Consider the following 25,293-nt stretch of genomic DNA (forward strand, 5'->3'; position numbering starts at 1 on the left):
TATGATAAGAACATAAAGTTTTATAATTATTTTTTATATTTTATAACACCACTTAAAATGCAGTTTGAAAAAAGAAATTTTTGAGATAAGACGATTTTTGAAGTGCACGCTTTCTCCAAAAATTTTTTTAATGACAAACGGCCTTGACTTTAAAAGTGTTTAATTGCTGTTGCTGGCCTTTATAATAAATTTCGTGCTTATAATTGATAAACACAGAGTATCCAATTGAACATGCGCGTAAAGTCAAGTTCAATATTATGTTAAACAACAGTATTATGTATTATGTATGCGTTTCACGTCATGCAACGGTTCTACCGATATAAAAAAAATGTTATTTACATAAACTATTTACACACATTAAAACTAAAAATAAAATTTAACAGATCCTGTGTATTCTGTTATTTTCTTCAGGCATTTTTGATTGGCAAATATAGATTTGTGTAATACCAATATTATTTGACAGCTACACATATATTGACAAGTTAGTACTGGTTATTTTATTATTTTATTCATATTTAGCGTATTTTTTTATATTATTTTAATTAAACTTTTAACATTTAATTTGTAAGTAAACGCAATATCAAATGTTTAAAACGTTAAATGTTAATTGACAAATAACATAAGATAACTATTAGTTTCAGGGTAATTTTATTAATCTGGTAAAATATCTGAAATTTTATAAATTAATCTCGAGTGGTATAGATTTTGTATGAGATTAATCAATTGAAAATGAAAACTCTATTAAAAGTAAATCTCTGTTGAAAAAATTACCCTAAATTTGCTAATCAAAAACGACATTAAATAATTGTTAAAATAGTAAAAATTTATATTATAATTTACTATATTATAAATTCATAACAAACAAAATAATATTAAAATTTAACTATTTAAAAATAAAAATATGATTACCTAATTCCATTATTCTACAGCTGGTCTATGATTTCGTTCTAATATATGTTAAACCCAGCAAGTGCATTTAAACCCACAGCCAATCAACAAAACTCCAGAAAAATGTGCGAACATAAAAGTCAAGTACGGTTTTGGGTTAGTTGGTTAAGGAATGCTGACTCTGAGCGTCAAATTTGGCAGGACACGAGTTCGATTCCTGGTACTTGCAGTCTCAAAAAATTATTATTTACGAATAATTAAATACAAGAATTATTTTCAAGACCACTAATGATGGGTATTTTGGTAATACTTAAAACAGCTGTATGGTCAGCCAAAAATTTAATTAATTAAAATAATATAAAATGAATTTTTGTTATTGTAGTTCACTACTTTTCAAAAAACCTCTATATAACTAACTTAGCTGAACCAAGTTAAACAATCTTCTCTACTAAAATGTAAATAACATACCATTTTAAGTTTAACATCAATATTGCTACATTGTGTTAAAAGATGCTGTATTTATAATTAAGAAATTTTGCGCCAATAGACATGCAACTTATCCCAATTCTATTCCATACAACAATTTTCAAGAAAAAGCCTTTTTCTTTTCTCATAATTCATTTATTAAATACTCGTATTAATCTATGGCCATACTTAAAATATTAGCATTCATTATGTTGCTTCAAACCTTCAAATAGTTTGCTTTGAGTTGTAACCAAGTTACTACTCCTACACAGTGATCTAATTTGGGCAAAAAAAGAAAGAAAGAAAAACGGTTGTATGATACTGATTGACAGTTGTTGCATGCGCGCAGTAAAAGAAAGTTCGGCAAAATCGTTTGTGATTGACGCGTGCGAAATTTGATGGAATTTTAATTTTATGCAAATTGTAAAATGTTTTAAGTTATTGTTCTTAAATTATTTAAATCACTAATTGATTTAATTGAAAGTGCAAATTAAATATATATTAAATAAAAAAATATTGCCTAATTCAAGAATTTAGTTAAATAAGTGTTTTTTGTGAGTTAAAAAAAATGCTGTACGCCATCTTGAAATTCTCTTCGCCATGCAAGTCATTCATTGAAAAAATATGATTTGCTCCATTTTCTTTAAGTTTTTTTTAAATCGAAATATATTTATATAATTTGCACTCAAATTAATTAATAAATAAAAATTGTGTGTGTTTTATATATATATTAAAATAAAATTTTGTGTGTCTTTAAAGCGTGTACATAATAAATAAATGCAAATTTTTTTAGTCGATTCTTTAATTTTCAAATTCTTAAGCAGCGCTGCTGCAGAACTATCGGTAGTGAGTAGTGTTCAATTCCTTAATGTGCAAATTCTTAAGCAGCGGTGCTGCAACATTATCGGTAATGACTGCCGTTCAATTCGTTAAAGTGCAAATTCTTAAGCAGCGCAGCGACAGAATCGTCGATAATGACTGCTGTTAGATATTGCAATGAAAGGTAAGTCATTTTGTTGTTGTTTTATTTGCATGCACAATTGCGTATACGGGCTTGATTATTTTAAATATGAGATAATTAAATAACTTTTTCTATATGTTCTTTATTTGAAGAAGACGAAGTGATTATAAAGTAACATTTTTTTTAATGATCAATTAAATGTCATGTTATTTTATTAATTTTTATAGCAATATTTTTTTGCTATAATAGTTTTATATGAATAAAAGTTGAAACAATTGGAAACTTAAAGCAATATTTGGTGGTAGTAGATAGGTAAACGAAGAAAAAATATACAGTCAGTGACAAAACTCTACATACACCCCCCATTTTTGCTAGCTCGTAAATCCAAGGACATAATAGAAAAAAGTAATGACACAGTTTTGTTTAGAACTGTTTTTTAATAATAATAAACAAAAGAAAATCCATTCATCAATAAAAATTAACAAAGTTATTCGAAAAAAACCTAAAAAAATCATTGACAAAAGTCTACATACACTTCATTGGTTGTTAGATATAGTCGACAGTAATTTAAATGTTAAACGGGAAAGTACCGTTTTTCATATTTCATGCTTATGGCATGAGTCATACATTTATATAATGCACTTAGTTGTGCTTTGAGAGTGGTATTTAATTTATACGAGGGGTCCACGAAAAGAATTTCAAGTGATATGGGAAATCTGGTTATTAAGCATAGAAATGAAAAAAAACCTTATGGTAAAAGTATAAAAATTAGTAAATTTGACTCGATCAACAGTTCAGACGATAATAAAAAATTATAAAAATAGTGGTTCTATTGAAAATAAGCCCCGCAGTGGCCGCCCAAGGATACTCATACGTAGGGATGTCAGCTTGGTTTTAAAAGAAGTTAACAAAAATCCGAAAGTAAGTGCCTTAAAATTAGTCGAATACATTGCTAGTGCAACTGGAAAGCATGTCAATCCACGTATAGTACAAAGAACGTTGAACAGCCACGGTTTTCATGATAGAATACCACGCAAAGAACCTTTAATTTCTGAAAAAAACCGAAAGCTGCGCTTGGAGTTTGCCAAACAATATAAAGAAAAGGATTTTGATTTCGGGAAGCAAGTTTTATTTACAGATGAATCCAAATTCAATATATTTGAAAGCGATGGGAGAGCTAAAGTTTGGAGGAAAGCGAAAACAGCACTGAACCCGAAGCATATAATGCCAACTGTAAAGCATGGTGGTGGTAGTGCTATGGTTTGGGGAGCCGTAGCTGCAACTGAAGTAGGAAAAATAGCTTTGACGTAGATTGACATGCTTTCCAGTTGCACTAGCAATGTGTTCGACTAATTTTAAGGCACTTACTTTCGGATTTTTGTTAACTTCTTTTAAAACCAAGCTGACATCCCTACGTATGAGTATCCTTGTGCGGCTACTGCGAGGCTTATTTTCAATAGAACCACTATTTTTATAATTTTTTATTATCGTCTGAACTCTTGATCGAGTTAAATTTACTAATTTTGATACTTTTACCATAAGGTTTTTTTTAATTTCTATGCTTAATAACCAGATTTCGCATATCACTTGAAATTCTTTTCGTGGACCCCTCGTGTCAATTAAATACCACTCTCAAAGCACAACTAAGTGCATTATATAAATGTATGACTCATGCCACAAGCATGAAATATGAAAAACGGTACTTTCCCGTTTAACATTTAAATTACTGTCGACTATATCTAACAACCAATGAAGTGTATGTAGACTTTTGTCAATGATTTTTTTAGGTTTTTTTCGAATAACTTTGTTAATTTATATTGATGAATGGATTTTCTTTTGTTTATTATTATTAAAAAACAGTTCTAAACAAAACTGTATCATTACTTTTTTCTATTATGTCCTTGGATTTACGAGCTAGCAAAAATGGGGGGGGTATGTAGAGTTTTGTCGCTGACTGTATATATTTTGAATCCTGAAAGTATTGAAAATGTTTATGTGTTCTAAAAATAATAAGAAATATTAAATGAACATTTCTCACACTTTTAACGTGCAAAATAAACAATGTATAATTTTACTATCTTAAATATAAAAAATGTTAGTAGTATATAAAAGTATTTACAATATAATAATAATATAAAAGTAATCAGGGAAAGCAATTAATGTTGTTAACAATAAACTTGTGCATTTCTTTTAATTCTAATAATTTATTTATAAAAAATAAGCTACAATACAACACATATCTATTATAGCATATGTTTGCATTTTATATATATATATATAAACAGATTATATATTATAACATAAACTATTCGTATATATTAAACTTTTTAAGACATTCAATACAATGTTGTTGAGTTTAAACTGCGAGATAAAATGATTTTACTAGCCGCAATCGTCTTCTTCGGTCACTTGTATTCAGTAGTTTGTGGGTTTTGTGGCTCATATGCTAGTGTAATATATTGTTTCAAGCTCTGAAGCAAATGTATAATCAGTGGATTTGAATCGCCTTGATGGTTGCCTAGATGTAGCCCTAAGGGTACACGTTTATATTCCACTGCGATCGTTAAGACAAGTTTTTATCTTTATATCTTCGGCTTACCAATAATAAATGAATGACACTTAGATCGTTAAATAACGAAATAGAAACCACTTTTAGCGTTAAATATATTTTTAAAATTTCAACTAATATAAAAGGAATGATCTAAAAGAAACTTGTAGCAGGGTTCATTAAATGATTAATGAGGCATTGATATAAATTAAAGTTCAATTTTTCCAAGAATACATCTTATCATAAACTGCCATTAAAAAATTTAATTAAATTTTAGAAACATATGATCAAAAGCACATCTTTCATTTTGTCTTTGGTAATACAGAAAAGAGCTATCAAAACAGTTGCTAGAATAGGAAACATCTTTCGAAAGATTTTTGTGCTTTGAAAGATTGTAGTTGAACAATCTACTGATTGAACTACAGTATTAGTGGCCTGAAACAGTAATAGTAGAATTGCCTGTTAAATTTGATAAATCTGAACAATCTATTGATTGAGTTGCTGTATTGGTGACCTGAAACTGTAACGAAGGAAGAACTGTGGGGATTATTTACCATGTCGAGATAAATAATGATATCAATAACCCAAATTATGATAGTCTAGGTCAGGGCTGACCAAAACGTGACCCGCGGTTAATATTTGTGCAGCCCGGGATATGTTTCCAATCTACCGCATTTGGGAACATTTTTCTTTTTTATATTTTAGTCACAAAACATTATTTTATTTCTGTGATATTCCAAATAATTTATTATAATTCACGTTCATTTACTTAATTGAGAAAGACTTTAGTATATATTTCCTTTTACAACTAGTTCAAAAAACTCGTAATCAGTACCGTAAGTTATTACATTAAAAATTAAATATTTTTCGTATAGCGAAAAGTTATATTGATAATGCTGATATTGAAAAAAAAATTTTTTTGAAGAATTAACAATACTAAAACATTATCGCCGTATTTCTTTTATTCTCCGGAAAAATTATAAACGTATTGTATTTATTTCTGTGGCCCTCAAGCCTATTTAGTGAATTGTATTGGCCCGCGATCTTAGCTGGTCTGGACAGCCCTGGTCTAGGCCTTAGTTTGCTTAAGTTTTATGATCCCGAAGAGGTAAGCATACAATATCTTAATAGCGAATTATACATTCCGAAACTGGTAAATGTTTTAGCTAATTGAGACGTGTACCAATTTTCTTTGAATCATTAAGCTACTAAATATAATATGAAATAACAAATTATCAATATTAAAATCAAGCTTTTGGGAGTTCTCACCCAAAAAATTTTTTTAAAAGCTTGATTTTAATATGTAATATATTTTTTTGTGCGGAAACTTTCACTTTGTGGGATATATAGTTGATTTACTCTGTCTCCTCTACCCGGTTCATTTGTAGTTTCTTATCTCAATTTTTTGCTGAATTTATTGCAAGTTCAAAAAAATACTGTATGTAGGCATGCATTCATATGAAATAGTATACTTATTTTAAATATATAAGTATATATTTATATATTTCATTGAGTCTAAATTAATTTCGTAGTAGTATGTACGGTTAAAAATAATTGTTAAACTATTTTAAAAAATTAAGTATGTAAATTTAAAAAATGTAATTTTTTTTCATAGTTTCGTAAGGTGCAATATAATATAATAAATTAATATTTTCGTTGTCAACTTTGTTGACAACTACATCGCTAAAAAAATCATGTACTACAATATGCATTATATAAGCCTAATTTGTTTTTGAAGATTATCTAAGAGTTAAGTGCATATTTCACAAAAACAAATCAACTAGTAAAATTAAGTTAGTAAAACTAAAACGAATTGATAATATAAATTACGTTTAATAAATTCGCGAAGAAAATTCATTTCATTTGCAAGTTACAATTGTGACTTACAGTAAACTATACATCATTAGCTTCACTTCTGTTAGTAAAATATTTAGATACTGTACTTGTAATATTAAATCTGTACATCCCTTAAGAAATATATTTCAAATAGAACACTTTAATGTATCTCTACACGTTTATGAAATATTTTTCATTTTCAAGTTTATGCATTGCTACGAATGCTCATTTATCTATTTCAATTTTAATATTTTTGTAAACGACAGATGTGAACTATTAGCAGAGATATAGATTAATATCTGTGCTATTAGTGTCAACACGTGTAAAATAAATTTTTAATTGATCTCTGTTTTGATTATACTTTATTATTTATTAGTATTATTTTCGTCTTAGAGGATATATTGTAAATTCTAATAACTAATTTAATATTTAAATGGTATAAAATAATAAATGTATCTGCAGTTTCATTAACTTTCTGTATATATACATTAACCATATATAATATATACATATGGTTTTTTATTATAATATTTTAACTGAATTTAAAAATAAGTACTTAATATTTTTTACCGGACATAATATATCATTAGATGTGATTGACATCTAACGATCATATCTGCTCCACTTGTGTTTTTTAAATATAGTTTTACACATCAAAACGGGAAAAGTCCCTTGATTTTTACTTATATGGGTGATTCGTTTCATTTAATTTGACGCTCTATACATATAAAGTAATCTTAATAATACATACATATATAGCTCAACGTATAACTGCAATAAATTAAAAATAAAAGTGATTTTGTGTGATTTTTTTATCATATTAAATATACATATGTTATACGGATTGTATTGTATATGTACGTACATTGTATGAAATGACCAATAAGTAATAATTTGATTAATAAAATAAAAAAATAATTTACTTAGCCATCATTTTACTGAAATTTTTTAATATTAATTAAATGTTTTATATTTTAAATAATTTTTCTAAAATACTTTACAATACATACACTAAACAATTAAATAAATTAAAAAAACATAGTAAACACAAGTAAACTATTTTGTGGCGTAAGATGAAAGTGATTATATTATATAGAACCGGTAACAAAATTAACTGAAAATAATAAAAAAAAGTTTCGCCAATTGCTGGTTTTGAAAGAATTATTAGTACTAAATAAAACTGCTGAAAAGAGTAGCTCAGACTGATTGGGATAATATAATTGGCTGCAGACAAGTTAAAGAATTCATGCCGAATCGATCAAAAGCCAGAACTAGGGAGCTTTAAATGCTGTACAAATATGCCATCCGACTTGTTACAGGGATTCTCACTGGACATTGTGCAGTAAAAAAGCGTCTATCGAACCTGGGTATTACAAGAGACGATAGCTGCAGACTTTGTTGCGAAGATGAGGAAACAGCATAGCACATTCTGTGTCACTGTGATAGTCTCGCCAGACTCAGACTTCGGTACTTTTCAACTGCCATAATGGCGTTTTTAACTGCTACACGCCTATGGAACTAAAATGGGTATGTCACAATAATCCTTAAAGGATGCAGTGACGTATTGACAAGTTTCCAAACCGTTTTTATATCTAATCTAATCTAGTACTAAATTTTCAGTTTAGTTTTCAAGAACCGGTTATCTGGTACTTAAAACATTAGTATAAAATCAGTAGATCAACAACCCTGATAACGACATTCAATCATTTGTAGAAACAAGTAAGTGAAACACCAAATAACTAATCTATTTTACAACAGATAGGCGCCAACTTCAAGCTGGGCTATCGACGTAATTAGATGGACATGTCTGACACTTAATGTTGCAATTTATGTGTATGTTCCAACTGAGTCTGTTGTAAACTTTAATGATTATTGGGCTTAAGGTTGATAAGCCTAAATGATTATTAAACAAAGAAAATGTTCACATATTTTAAGAAGTGCTTTCTTCTTCTTTATGAGACTTATTTTCTTCTATAGTTATTTATTGAGACGATCAGATGTAAATTAATATTTGTTATAATTTTTTACTTAAATAAATATCTATTTATTTTTACGACCAATTTACAATAAGTGTTTTGATTTTCATTAGGATTAGGTCGTTTATTTAACACATAAAGTTATAAAAAAATTACACTTATTAATTTGTGTTAAATATTTATAATTATACGAGTATATACATAACATATAATGTTATATTTTTATATTAATTATCTAAAATAGAACACTATTTCTTTTAACTGATGTTACAAATTTAGTGTTTATATTTAATTGTTTGACGATAAGATATTATATGTCATAACAGTACACGTACAGATCATCTGTAGATCACAGTGCCATAAAACCGTAATACGTTTAACACAAAACGTGTCAAATTTATCTTATACGTATCTTTGAAACCATAAATTCTTTATTATCTTTATTATCAATATTATGATTCTACTTAATTTTTCATGTCTATCCTGCTGGAATATTTTATATCATATAAGAAATTTATAATAGTTAGTTCTTATCATTAATATAATAACATTGTTATCGAAATAAACAATTTTTTATTTGTTATTATATGTAAGCAAACTTTATTGAATTTATGTATAAAATATATAATTAATACCACTAGAACAACTTGCTTCGGAAATACAAATAAATTTGTCGTTATACAAGAAAAAAACGCATCTTTTGCTTAAACCTCTCATTAGAATTTTTTCTGATGAATTCTAGGACTCCCTTAGCTCTAACATTTTGCTTATTTATCTATCTAATCTATCTAATATGCCATAAAGTTCAACTGTAAAAATAATTTGAATTTTAAAAGATTTGTTCCTTTCTTAAAAATATTTTCTTAAAAAAGTACATTAATTTTGATAATAAATTGCAATAATGTTAACACGTGTTTCACTATCCATGATAAGAATTCTAGTAATACTTAATAATGTGTCAAATATTAAAACATGTGATATCGACAGTAAGAAGTGTTTAAAATTTCCAATTTAAAATTCTAAACATGAGCGTAGCTAGAAATTTAAACAGAGGGCCCAAACAAAAAACTGCAAATATTAAAAAAAAATTTTTATAAATAAAATATATAAATAATTAAGAAATATGATTTTAATGAATTGAATTTTAAATTCTAAATCGCTTGGAAGGAATCAATTTCAGGTGATACATATTAATTTTTTTCAAAGCAAAAACAAAAAAGGTTACTATATTACAATCTGCTAAATATTAATACAATTCTCGCTTTCTCATATTTAAGTTAACCGATCTCTCGATGGAGAGAATATGCGCAAATATTTTCTTTAGATATGATGAACGCTTTTATAATATAAATTTTATAAATTATAATTTTTATAATAAAATAATATTATAATCTTGAATTCAAGTAGACCTACTTATCCCATTGATCTTCCTTTGAGTATACACGTTTTAATAAGTGTCTAATGTATTTGATAAAACTCTTTACCAAAAAGTAATGGGAATCTTAATTTAATTCTGATTTTCTTTCAAAATTACACTAAGCTTTCAATTCCTACTTTTTTCATTTGTAATGTAATTAAGTTTTCAAATCACTATGGATCAAGATATGTTTTAGTAAATGCTCTATAATATATTCGCATATAATTTTTTCTATATATCACGATAGAAACATATTGCTGAATTATGAATTCAATTCTCAGCTACAAAATTAATAAATTATTGAATCAATTAGTGAATGAAAATATATATAAAACTGAAAGAAACCGCATCAATGTGGAAATACATTCGGTTTTTTATCTTGCAAAATAAATTTATTTTAACAAAAGTATTGGGTACATGAAAATGTTTAAAGTGCAATTTTTAATGGTAAGCTGGTTAGAATAATATGAAACTGATCATATATACTTATTAAAACAAAAGAAAGCTCATAATTAAAATAGTAGTAGTGTTCCGTAAATCGTCTTCAAAATTACTTTAACTTTCTTTATATATTTGGGTCATCAAGGTTAGTCACTTATAGATGACTTATTCTGGATTTTGGTTGATGTAAGCAAAAACTCAATTGTGTTTACACTTGTGGCTTTTATTATAAAATAAAGTTTCCAAAAAACCACATAATATTTTTTTAAAACGATATAAAATATAGAACAAAAAAATAACAATACATTGTCATCATGAATGGACTATTAAATAATATACGAAATATTAATTTTCAATGAAGTTGTTTAAAATTTAAACGAAATTCATAAATTTTATATATAATTTTTAAATGTAGAAAATTAAATTAAAATGATTATTTATTAATTAAGAAAAAAATTGTAACATCAAACCTATAGATATTCACATACTCACACATTAAATTACTTATTGTTATATATACAATCCTCAACAAATAATTTATACCTTAAACTAACACAAAGAGCTGATAATGTACTCATAATCAAATTTTGATATAAAATAAATTATAATATTCCTTTATAGCAGTCAAGCTAAAAAATTTAGAATAAGAAAGCAATTAAAAATCTGAATGGTGAATTCTAATAAAAACAGAAATAATAAGCAATTGTAATTGTTTTTGAATTTTTTTTAATATTTAAAAATTGATTACATATCTACAATTTTCAATTGTAAATAAATTTTAAGCGCATTAAAAAAAGTAATATATTTGTAAAGCTAACTTAAAACAATATCAACAATAAATTAACAACAAAATAGTTTGATTTGGCTTTTACACTGTACAAGTTTTTTTTTTCTACTTAACCTAAACAGTCTTACTCTTTAAAAATCTGAATTTAAATAATTATCTGCAATTCGATTAATATCTGTAATACTATAAAAATCGTATAAACTGATAATAACGCGATACCAGCGCGTTTTGTTAAACGATAACCACTTAAACTGAGTATGGTGAATAGCGCAAAAGTTGAGAGTATCAGTATAAAGATATTGTATTCAATACCCTTTGATGCAATATTGATTTTATTATTTGCCGTTCCGAAAGTAATGCAATTTTTAATGAAATATGGCACACCTAATGATAGTAAAATTGCCAATGAATTGGCACCCAAGGAGTTCGATACTCCGATACCATTTTCACCTAAAGAAAAAGAAAATAAAATAATTTAATATTTCGAAAGTATATACCAAGAATATATATTTTTATATACCATTTCTTAATGATATTAAACTAGAAACAGCTTCTGGCATAGTTGAACCAGCTGCGAGGAATGTCATACCCATTATGGTGTCGTCGATGCCAACGGTTACACCTGGAATGAAAAGAAAATTTATTTGGTTTTGTAATATATTTTTAATAATTTTAAAAAGAATTATGTATTATATATATAAAAAATTCGTATTGTATATATAATAATATTAAATAATATTTTAAAAATAAATAAATTAAAAACTTTAAGCAATATATTACAACATTAATATATTAATATAACAATGAATTATTAGCAAAATAATATATATTTCGACATTATAACTTTCCATTAATTTAATACTGAAAGTTAAGTTTAATACTGAAAACGAATCTCTAATCCTCTTATTCCGCAGGATTTTTTCACACAGCAATGAGCTACCTAATGAATCTATGAAATACTAATTTATTCCATTAATCAATCAGTAATCTTTAACGTTATAATCTATTATTATTTTAATTCGTAATAATATTAAGTCTAATAAAGTTTTCATATCATGAGATCATTATTCTTTTTAAATAGAAATAGTCTAAAAAATTGTAATGACAAAATTTAATTCCCAATTGAGTAAAATAGCGATTATACAGTTCTTACAGATATTGTCAAATGTTAGATTATCTCCGTTTTTTTTTATTGGTATATGGATTGGATTGATTGATATTGATTGAATTCAATTGTGCGTATATACTACATAATGTATAGATTGCAAATTGGGGTTGAACTTGAACCCAATATAACTTATAGGTTTGTCAAATTGTTGCTCTTGTGTATACTTACTGTATTAGTAATAGTAAGCTTGCTATATTATATTATATTATTTTTAGAAAAAACGTATAAATCATAGCTATATAAACGCCCTTAAAAATAATTGTTATTGTGAAATAATAGGTTTTGCACTAATGTATATATTTCAAATAATTTTAGTTATAATAATGCATAACACACATATTATAAATTGAGAACAAATTAAAACATATACGATTTAACAAAAAAAATTTTTTTGTTTATCAAATGGTATAAATAATAATAATAAATAATAAATTAATAATAAATATTAATAAGTATAATAATAAAATTTATTGTTTTCAATAGAAAGGTATTTCGAATAATATTGAGTTACAACAATAAAATTTTACTATTTATTAAATAATTTAATTTTTGTCTGACCATACAACTGTCTCAAGTATCGTGTAAAAAAATTATAATTAATTATATATAATAATTTTTGATTTTAAATTGACATATAAAATAATAAATCTTAAAATAATAATCTTAAAAAAATTTACATTATTTAAATAAAGACAAAATATTTACCAAATACTGTTAACATCCAAACGATCATATAAGCGTTAGCTCCAATAGCTATAATGCACATTATGAAAGATAATGGATATAGTTTGCGATAGGTAATCGGATTAGGTATAATAAATTTTAGTAAAAATTTGATGGGAAAGGTAAAAGCCCACCAAAATTTCATTAATTTTGACTCTCCACGTGGTAGAGCAAACAAACTTGGTGGTAATTGAACTGAAGCAGTATCTTCGTCGTTATCTATAAAAAAGAGTGATTTCAAATTCAATTTAAATGTAAATAAATTAATTTAAAAAAATATTTATTTCATACTTACAACTTTTAGATTGTGTCAAATTAACAGTCGAAGACATTGATGAAGTATTATCAGGTACATTAACTACAAATAACCCACCGCCATCAAGTGGGTCCTTTTTTAATGGCAGCTTGGCTTTGGCACTATTTTCGGGAGGTTCCGTAAAGTCTGTATAAAATAATTATATAAATTTAGAATCATGTGTCCAAAAAAAATTAACTGCAATAAATTACCGTAACGTGTCGAAAAACAACAATTTAATTTATCTTCTATGAATATTCTAATGGCAGGCATGAATTTATTATTATTGAAAGTAAGCAAATAATAGAAAACCAAAAATCCCATCATAATACAGGACTCAGTAAACGTAACATAACCACCCCAAGCCAATATAAGTAGAATAATCGTATTGAATGTATATATAGTGCAGTCACGTGCTATGGGCCACCAATCTAATTGAACGGGCTAAAAAATATCGTAATATCGTTATCAATTTAAGTTTTTGATAATAAAGTATGGTATTTAAAAATAATATTCACACCTTTTTAATGCCTAATGCTGCAACACCGGCAACACCCAATGTGTTGAACATAAGTGAACCGATAATTGTGCCCAAACCCATATCGGAACCTGTAATCAGTGTACTGATCGTATTTGTAAAGAATTCGGGCATGGATGTTGCTGTAGCCATAAACGTTGCTGCAGCAACATCTTTAGATAGATTTAAATCTTCACAAATGCATTCCACAGTTGGCAAGAAGTAATCATTACAAATAATCGCTAATAGTATAAAGAAGTAAACAGCGGCAAAGACATGCAAAGCAATCCAACCCTGGCGTAGCTGTGCCACTGTAAAAATAGAAGTAAAATAATAATTAAAATGATTATAAAAGTATTTCAAAATAAATTCAAATTATAAAATCTATTGGAATCTCAATTAAAATTTCAAGTGCTGGTTTTTTTCATTGAGTTCACAATTTCAAAATTCACAAATAAATCCCTCGTGATACGTAAGCTCTATTTTTAAACCATTTTTACCAATAGAAGAACGATAACTTATCATTAAAATTTTAAGAATTTGTGCTCCTTTGTGTTTATTAAATTTTTCGATTGTTTTCTTAAAAGGTACTCCAAAAAAATGAAATTAATTTTTTATAGAATCATCAATACTTTTTTAATTTAAATAGTGTTTTTCATGCTTACAAAAATAGTTTATTAGTTTGTTTATTACGTATTTTAAAAAGCAATCATACTACTTATACAATTTTTTATCCTTTAATTTATAATATTGATAATAATTACTACAGCTTTCAACTTTTCAATCAATGCTAAAAATTGTGTATTGATAAGATTTCAATTTTTTGATTTTTTTTTTTTGAAATGATGAATGAATGAATAATTTATTAGTTTTTTTTTTATTAGCGAAAAAGAGTTAGAGCGCTTCAGAGGGTCAACAGTTCCATAATCAGTAAAACTAAGCTTTTGTTAAGTACGATGTGATTATATTTGATAAAGATAAAATATATTATTTAATTCGATTGTATCAATATTACCTTTATCTACAATATTATCGGAAGCAAGTTTTTCAAAATTTGGAAAAATGCATGATTATTAGTTTAAAAAAAAATAATATGATAATAAGTAAACAAATTAAATTTGACTTGGTTATAACTTCAATACCCTTTACACACAGTTGTTGAAGTTGTAGAGCAGTCATTGACAGAAGTTTATTTATATATATTTAATAATTTCGACTCGTAAGATCTAAACTTCAGTACCCTTTACATACAGTTGTTGAAGTTGTGGAGCAGTCATTGACAGAAGTTTATTAATATACAGCCATAGTCAAAAGTATTTACACAACGAAAGTTTTTGTACATATTGCATAAAAACATGTTTTTATTGTTGTTGTTGGACGTCAGTTGCAACAACAACTGACGTTGTCACTTAGTTTTATCTATGCAGAACCAAATAAAAAAAGAATTGGAAAGATAACTGTTCATTTGACAAAAATATAAGCAACTGCGCTGATGCTTATTAGTAGTCAAAAGTATTTACACACATTTTTTTTGCGTCAAAAGTATTTACACAAAATATTAATTAGCATTTATTTCCTTTAAGTAAGTGCAGTTGTTGGCTTTTGTCACAAACTACACAAGTTTAGGGATTTCAAAATTTCAGAAATTATTCAGGAAAATGATAAAAACCAAGGAATTATCAGTTGAAATTCGATCTGAGGTTGGCACCTAATATAAGAGTGGGATTTCAGCGACGAATTTATTAAAGTTATGTAAAATTTTACATAAAACGACGTGAAATCTAGATAAAAATTAGAACATATGCAAAAATTTAATAAATTTGAAGAGAACTGGGCGGAAACCTGCCATGAATCAAAGGGAATGCACATGATTATTAGGAGTAGTCGTAGAAAATCCTACAATAAGTTCTGGCAAAATAGCAGCATCATCGGAAAAGTTATTTGGCAAGATTATTAGTGATGCTACACTACATCGCAGGTGGAAAAATATTAATATCAATATCTATGTGGTGCACAAAATAGTCAAAATTACTCTAACGATCTTATTAAATATTCTCTTATTTGCTTTGAAGTATTTTAAGTAACCTATACAGTTTTGAAACAATGTGTTATGAACAGATCAGTCTGAATTTCAATTCTAGGGTTCATCTGATAACCACTCCATGCATTTTCGACAACGCCAAAAGAATAAAGCAGTGCAGCCACTCAATAGATTTGAAGGTGGCACGGTTTTGTTTTTGGAATGTCTATCATACAATGCATTTGGAGATTTGGTACCGAAAAATGGCACCATAAATCAGTCCGGTTATATCGGTATTTTAAATAACCATGTCTTAACGTCAGAATATAGACCTTTTCCAATCAATAACTGAGTTCTACAACATGACAATGCACCACGTCATCAAGGATGTGGACTTAATCCAATTTTAAAAGAGTTAAAACCTACTGTTTTTTTATAACCTGCACAGAGCTCTGGTCTTAATGTCATTGAACATGCTTGAGACTTCATAAAACAGCAAAATACTATTGATACAAATCCAAAATGTAGTGATAGCATTATTGAAATAGCGAATATTCGGTCCAAATTGATTCGCAGCTGGATTCGATCAATTTCAGCTAGGTTACGGGCCGTTATTGATGCCAAAGGTGGTGTAACCAAATATTAATTATATTAATTAAATAAAAATAAAAAAAATTTTTAAAAATTCATCAATTAAGAAGAAGAAAATGAAATTAACGTTTTGTGTAAATACTTTTGACGCAAAAAAAATGTGTGTAAATACTTTTGACTACTAATAAGCATCAGCGCAGTTGCTTATATTTTTGTCAAATGAACAGTTATCTTTCCAATTCTTTTTTTATTTGGTTCTGCATAGATAAAACTAAGTGACAACGTCAGTTGTTGTTGCAACTGACGTCCAACAACAACAATAAAAACATGTTTTTATGCAATATGTACAAAAACTTTCGTTGTGTAAATACTTTTGACTACGGCTGTATATTCAATAATTCCGACCCGTTAGATCTAAACTTCAATACCCTTTACACTCAGTTGTTGAGCAATCAGTGACAAAAATTTATTTATTTATATTAAATAATTCCGACCCATAAGTTCTAAACTTCAATACCCTTTACACACAGTTGTTGAGCAATCATTAACAAAAATTTATTTATTTATATTAAATAATTCCGACCCAATAAGATCTTGAGATTTGTTTAATTTATTTATGTTATTATAGCTGGTGAATCTGCAATTTATTGAATAACCTTTTAATGGTTCAACCAATGTTTTTGATATTCTCAGATGATATTTACTATATATCATCAATGTACAATCTTGAATATTAGATTGCATTTGTAACAAAAACTGAACAAACCTTAAACAGAAAATCATTTATAATCGGTTTATAACAGGGTTTTTAAGATTGTTTACAATGGATATGCAGAAAAACAGTTTTTTCTGCTTGGTCTTGCCAGGAGGAACTGAAGAAACTTTTTTAATTTCACACACTCTTGCAAAAGTCAGAATTTGAGATGAAATCGCTTTTGCAGTTGCATCATTTGGAATCGCTCCAATATTGTTACATACAATAAATATAGGTGAAGTGCTTGAAAAGAGCTACATTATTACCTGCGATAAATTCCATCTAAGCATTCATTGGAATTGGATAATTGGTCTTAACATTTAACTAATTAGCCTGCAAAACACTTTGTTAAAAGTAGTTTGTTAATATTTTAATAAATATTTTTCTAAGCATTCATCAAGCTGCTAACAAAATACTTTTTGTTATTACTAACGAGACACCGCACTGTGGTCTTAACCAGGGCTTCGAACCAGAATTTTTTGCGTTCCGGTTCAGAACAAAAAAAAATATTTTGATTTGGTTCCAGTTTTCGCTCCATTGTCGGTTTTTTTCGGTTCAATTCCGGTTCCGGTTCTTAACTGTTTCACAATAATTCAAGGAGCTGGTTTAGGCTAAAAAAATTTCCTACTAATCATTTAATAATTTTAAAATAATTTTTTAAGATAATTCTAAGCCAACAAATGAAAATAGATCAAGAAATGACTGCGCTTCCACATTTCTCTCTAATGTCAAAATGATTTATAAGCATCAGTAGCCATTAAATAGTTCAAAAAAAAAATTGTAGTAATTGATTATTAAAAAATATTTTATTAAATATAATATAAAATTAAAAAATTAATATTGCTTACATGTAAAAATTTCAGGAAATCCAAAGTCCACTTCTTCTTCACCTATTCGTATGGAGCGTCCATTGATAAGATATATTCGTTCTTCAAAAAACGTGAGCGTTTGTTGTAGAAATGTATCATTATACTCTAAAAGATTAAAAAAACATTATCGAAATTAATTATTTATACATACAATTTAATATTTAAATAGAAAATAACAAATATTTAAGTGTTATTAAAAAATCATATAACACAATCAATTTCATTTTAATTAGTTATTGTTGCATTCAATAAACCAATACAATATAAACTACAATATTTAAAATGATTTGCAGTTTTAGCGGAAACCAAGATTTTTATTCAAAATGATAAAAAATATTAATTTTCAAAATTATAAAGCCACGATTATCATTTTAAAGTGTTTGGGGTTTTACGTATCAAAAAAAGATCGATACCTGCGATTTGTAATGCATGATTATGCCTTAAAGTATACTTATTTGTAGTTTACTATTACGTGTGGGCAATTAATTATTAAGTGCCTGCAACCTTTAATTAAATAAAATTTGAATCGAAGTAATTTAGTCTTGTATTATCTATGAAGTGGTCTAGGCATTTTATATGTTAGAATTTAACAACCTTGAATTTTTTAAACACCCCATTGTGTCTTTTTTTCAAGACTTTAACTTAATTTTTAAAACAAAATGAAATTTTGTTATATAGAACAGTGAATAAAATTGTTCTTTTTTTAATTCATATTAAGTAAGAGAATTTTTTTCATGACAATTTTCTGTTCTTGATGTCATATATCATTAATAGCTAAAATATAATTTATTTCAACTGAATTTCATATAATCTAAATCACTTAAATTGTTTATATGCTTCCTCTGAAGAAATTATAAATTATTCATAAAAAATCGGCTTACAGTAAAAGAATTGTTTAGATAAAATTATCTAAATTTCGTCAAATACAGACATGGAAGGCACTGCAATAAATTAATAAATTCATTAAAAGCCCATTTGCCATATACGAATACTCGCAGTTTGTTGTATCTACTGATAAAAATTTTTCACAAAAACATATAAAACATGCAAGGAAAAACAATATTATTTGTTGTTAGTTTTTTTGTATCTTTTTTTATTCTTGAGTAAATGTTGAGTTACAGTTTATTTGTGAGCTTCTTTGAAATGTGCTGTATCTAAACTGGTATTTATTTATGTGTTTACAAATCAAAATAAAAAAAATATAGTCACGTTTGTGCCTTCAAATTAAATAGGAATTTTTGTTGTAGTTTTCATTACCAACTTTATTTTTATTGACTCGAATTATTCATTCTGTTACTTGATTTTTTGCACTATTATTATTTTTTCTTTTATTAGCCAAAAGGTAAACAAACGTAGTAGTTTTTTAATTTTTTTTTAATTTTTATTATTGTTTTGACTATGAGGAACTGTTTTTTTTTATTGATAATATATGATTTTTATTTTGAATTTGCTAAGTATATTTAGTAACTTACTATGAAATTACGTACTTTAAGTGTGTAATGAATATTCGAAACAATTAACATTGAACGCTAAATAAATTAGTTTATTTTTAAAACTGTTATATGTAATTTTTAAGGTGCTTTAAAACCAATAAAAAATAGTACAGGTATTATAAAATGAAAATCAGTAAAATGACGAAAACTTCTGTGAGAGAATTTAATAAAAAACGGACGAAATTCTCTAGACCACATGCACCAATTGGCTATTGAGGTTATTATTAAAGATACTACATATAAACCTTGTTTTAGAGATGTACAAAACTGAACAACACTGAACATTTTTCTAGTATTATACATCATTTGAAAGAACTGAATTGAAATTGTTAAGTTATAATATTCTTAGAGAGTGCATGTGCAATGTTCTTGCTATGTGCCTGAAACGGACGAAATTCTCTGGCCATCAAAGAGCACAGGCACCAATTGCCTATTGAGAATATTATTAAAGATACTACATATAAACTTTGTTTTAGTGATATAAAAAACTGAAAAACACTGAACTTTTCCTCTATTATTATACATCATTTGAAAGAACTGAATTGAGATAGTTGATTTATAATATTCTTAGAGAGTGCATGTGCAATGTCTTGCTATGTGCCTGATCTTTTAAGATATATTAAGAAAAATACGAAATTCAAGCTTGACTAGCAATTTTCCTAATAATTTATTAACGGGTTAATTGGTCAGTTAAATAGAAATAAAAAAACTATAATTTATAATTTATATTTAAAAACAATTTATATTTTATTAAAATATTTTTCCAATATTTCGATTTCGATAGACATCTCCAGGGAAACCAATTTACCTTATTTCATTTTGTTTTTTTTTTTTAATTTTTACTTTTACACATGGGCGTTATGGTTAACTGAGTAAGTGCCCTGATTTTATTTTGCCTTTCACTCAGGGAAGAGAATATTCTTATACATAATATAATATTCTTTTATTCAATATATTAGTAAAAAAGAAATAGAATGACCACATTGTAAAGATTTAACGCAATTAACATAGACCTACACAGTGCAATTGAAAAATTCTATCTTCAGGTAATTTTTTATTAAAAAGTTTTTCGAAAAGTAGTAAACTACAACAACAAAAATTCATTTTTATGTTATTTTAATTAATTGAATTTTTGGCCGACTATATAATTATTTATTAAATAAAAATTATACCAAATATTAACAATGCTTTACCAATTTAAAACTAACAACATTTAATTAAGACGTAAATTAAACTAAAATTAATAATAATTTTTTTAAAATTACATAATAAAATATTGTTAAATTTATATGAAACTCATATGATGCAATAAAACCAAAAAACCGTAAGGTAAGGAGAATTCATATGTCAGAATTTGGACCACAAGAATTTTATATGAATTTGGAAAACTGAACCAATTCACATGTGAAAGCGAAGTATTAAATACAAAATCAAATTCAAAGCAAGATACAAATGAATCTATATATAAGCAAACATATTACGATTCAAAGGAATGTGGTTCTATACCGCATTAGAAGAAGTTGACACAGAGTAGCACAGAAATATATATCAGTTAATACTAAAAATATCTCAATTTTCATAATTTTAGTTAATTTATATAGTTATATAAAATAGCTTAAAAATATATATATTGCAAATCCTTTGCTATTTTTTTATCGTACTCCTTTTTTTTATTTTTGATCAGTTATTTGCATTGTCTACAAATATTTTAATGATACATCAATCAATATAATAATAATAATAACATAAAATTTTAAATAAAGAATGATAAAAATCAATAAATTAATATAGATAATGATATATGTCTATAGCATTGTTGTTAACAATAAGAAAATAAAAATAAAAAAAAAAAATTTTAAAGATAATGACAATATAATGAAGCATATTTAAATGTTAAGTTAATTAGGTATTCAGTATTCAAATTATATTCTTTTATGATTTCAATCTGAGAACATCTTCAATGTGTAAATTAATTACTTTATAATAAAAAATGTTTTAAGTGAGCTTAAGGTTTATTGTTGATCGTTTTAATTATATTTAACAAAAGATCTAAGAAAAAAGAAAGTTAAATTGGTATTTACTGAATTTTCAGCACCCTTCATACAATTTTAAAAATAATGTTACTATACAATTATTTAATAATTTGTTTAAAGTGATGTATTGTATACATTTAAAATAATAAAAAATAATAATAAAAAAATAATAATAAAAAAATAATGATAAAAATTATAATAAAAAAACTGATATAATATTCTCCTTTATCCTTACGTAAATTTTTATTCTATTAATTTTATATTTCTTCTATTAATTTTATACATATATATATATATATATAATAAAAGTATTTTTCAAGCACCACTATTATATACATGCCTTGATTATATGTAAGCTTAAATGTCAACTCAGACTTCCAAACAAATGGACAATTATTATATACCTTAATATTAATGCACAAATTAAGAAAATATCTCAAAAAATGTTGTGAACAAGTAAAAAGATACAAAACTATCAAACCGAAAAGCAGTTCTACGGTCAAAATATAACAAATAAGTGACCAAACAATAAAATAAAGACACCTCAATTATCAAAAATATCAAAAAACTGTAAAGAAAAGCAAAATTAGCAAACAGATTAACAAGCAATATAAATCATAACACTGAACGTTCAAAAAATATACAGAATATTAAAGCTATAAACATATATTTGATGCAACACATATATGAACATATAATTTAAACAAATATTGAGACAGCACGTGTTAATATATTATAGAAATCAGAAAAAGTATATTACAATCTTTTGAGATATTTAAATATTACATATTTTGATTAAAACTAGTTACAAAATGACAAGACATGCGATTCTACCATATATCCGTCTAAGTTCTTTCAATATATATTAAACCCGATTATTACCTATAAGGAACAAAGATTAGAGCCCTTTAAATAAGTAAAAATGTAATTTGTTGATAAAATTAGTCAAAGTTACGTTTTGATTCTATGGATTTTAATTATTAAACCAATTCCTTTATAAAACGTAAAAAAGTTCAGACCCCAAGGAGTTTTATAAAAATTTTGTTATATAAAACTTAATAAACTTTTCAGCAACAATATTAGTTAATTATTAATTAAGGTAACGAATAAAAGTTTGCGAATAAAGATTCATAAAAATTAGATTTTGAAAGGTTTGGTAAATATGTTACCACGTCTCTGCATCCTTTGAGCATTATAGTGAAAATACGATTTATAAAATTTAATATAAAGAACCAATATAGCTATATTTGTTTTCGATGAACTCAAATTATTCTATATTATGTTAAAAAACTAATTACAATACAACGTAAACATCAGGTTAGGTTATACCGGCGATCCCTAGGGGATCCACTTAGGCCTTTTGGCCTATTGTGTTACCGTATAGTGAAGAAACTCAGGGTTTAAAATTATCTAGAACCTTTGGCGAAGCTTAGAATGCTGTTTAGCAGGAAGTTTTGTAATTGATCAAGATCTTTAAGAAAGAGGCTGAACAAACACAGATTAAATGAGAGGCATTTTCATCATCTTCCTCACAGCTGCAACAAGTATGATTGAAGGGGAGATTCAATCTTGAATCATGATTTCCTTATCCGCAATAATATGAAAGTAAATCTACCAAATGACTGCGGTGTATCTCAATAAGAGTATTGGATTTCCTTTTATTGAAAAGTCTTCCCATCTTCTTTTAAAAATTCAGCACAGAAAGAACTCAGTAACAATTTGCATCATTTTAACGATATGCCCAAATTGCTTAGGTGTTCCAAGTGTGGTTCTGAAGAACACTTTCTGGCTAGCTCGTCTATTGCAATTGCTGAAAATATCCCTATTACTGGGAATTATACTTAACAAAGACACTATAATATATTAACGAATAACACTATTTACTTTTTTTAAATTAAAGTTATGCTTATAATAGAAAAAATAATTGATTTTTTAATTAATGTTAAACCGAGTTCAACCCGTGGTACTTCCAGTCTTAAAAAACTATTTACGAATAATTAAATTCAAGACATTATTCCAATAGACCACTGGGTATTTGGGTTTAAAAAAATTTTTTTTTTCATTTTATAACTGACGTTGAAAAACAGTTTATTATAAAAAACATTAATAATATATTCTTACAGCTTTTTTAAAAAGTATTAAAAAAATGTGAATTAGGTTGTTGAACTTTCAGTTTTCAAATTAAGGCTATGAATATATAATTCCTCTTTAAATATTTACCTTTTTAATATTTTATTATTTTATATGTTATTTTCTTCACTTACATAGTAAATTTTGTTCATTCAGTCTTATAATGGGTTATTTAAACATATAAGAAAATTTCATTCATTGGAAGTGCTAATAATTAATAACAGAAAAACTAATTAATTAAATTGTGAATTTCTATGGAAGTGGACCACAACAGGGGAATAACTTAATTTGTTTTAAACATATTTTTTAATTTCTTATTTTATGTAAATTTATAGATTAAGATATCGTCACTCATTGACAAGTGCTCTGAAGTATTAAGAAAACAAAGTAAACCAAAATCGTCTGAGTTCATTGTACAATGGCAAGTTCATGAGATCACATTGAATTGTATTTTACTTTTTCATTTTTCTATAATTAAAAAAGTACATATATATATGTTATAATTTATATATAAATATATACATTGTTTTGTGCAATTATATTTGTTGATTGATAAACTGAAGTTTAATAAATACTTTTAAAAGTTTGTTTAACAAACAATAATAATCGTTACTAACTGCAAATAAATTTATCTAAAAACACCGAATGGAAAATTTTGACTATAATACCAAAATAAGCAACTTTTATTAAAAGTTGGTTTAATTGTTTATTTTTAAATTAGCCACCGAAATCAAAAAATAACTCAATATAAAAGTAAAAAATCATCGTCTTTTATACTCCTCAATAGCTATACTAAATTTTTATTGCCAAAAAAGTTATAAATATATGAAAAATTGCTATAAAAAGTTTATTTAAATTGGTTACTGATGTTTTCAAACCGAAATGTTTACATATAAAAAATTTTATAATAGTTATTTTCATTTTGCAGATAACATATATCTATATATATATATATATATATATATATAATATCAATTTTAAAATTAATACACATATTTTTATTAAGAACTTGAATATATTTTGATTATAAAAAGTAACGCAGAACATACATACATATATAGGTAACTTTATTATATGATATGGGAAGCTTCCTGACAAAGTATCAAGGAGGTAGAATGTGATTCTGTTATACAATAAATAAAAGAAATCCTATGGGATGAGAACGGATGTTCATTTTCAATATTTATTGAATATAATATCAAAAAACAATTTAATTTAAAAAAAAAATACAGTTAAGCAAAAAACCACAAATTTCTTAAAAACCATTCATTAAATACTCGTATAACCTAATTTGGTGGTTAATATGGCTTCGTATATCTTAAGGACTCGGAAATTGAAGTAGTTTATTGGCATTGTTTTTGACAACTTTTGAAACATTTTT

General features: G+C 26.0%; 1 protein-coding gene across 1 annotated transcript; it reads right to left on the reverse strand.

The window, feature by feature from the left end:
* Window positions 1-11,399: 11,399 nt before the first annotated feature.
* LOC119669089 (sodium/potassium/calcium exchanger 4-like) lies at window positions 11,400-18,265 on the reverse strand (the record flags this gene model as incomplete). Its single annotated transcript, XM_038078867.1, is given in 7 exon segments — window positions 11,400-11,769; window positions 11,840-11,941; window positions 13,193-13,429; window positions 13,506-13,652; window positions 13,718-13,949; window positions 14,026-14,333; window positions 18,236-18,265. Coding segments are annotated over 7 exon segments (1,361 nt in total), but the record flags the coding sequence as incomplete, so codon positions are not given.
* Between the last annotated feature and the right edge of the window lie 7,028 nt (window positions 18,266-25,293).

Source organism: Teleopsis dalmanni, chromosome 1 (assembly GCF_002237135.1).
Source record: "Teleopsis dalmanni isolate 2A chromosome 1, ASM223713v2, whole genome shotgun sequence".
In the NCBI taxonomy this organism is placed as follows: Eukaryota; Metazoa; Arthropoda; class Insecta; order Diptera; family Diopsidae; genus Teleopsis; species Teleopsis dalmanni.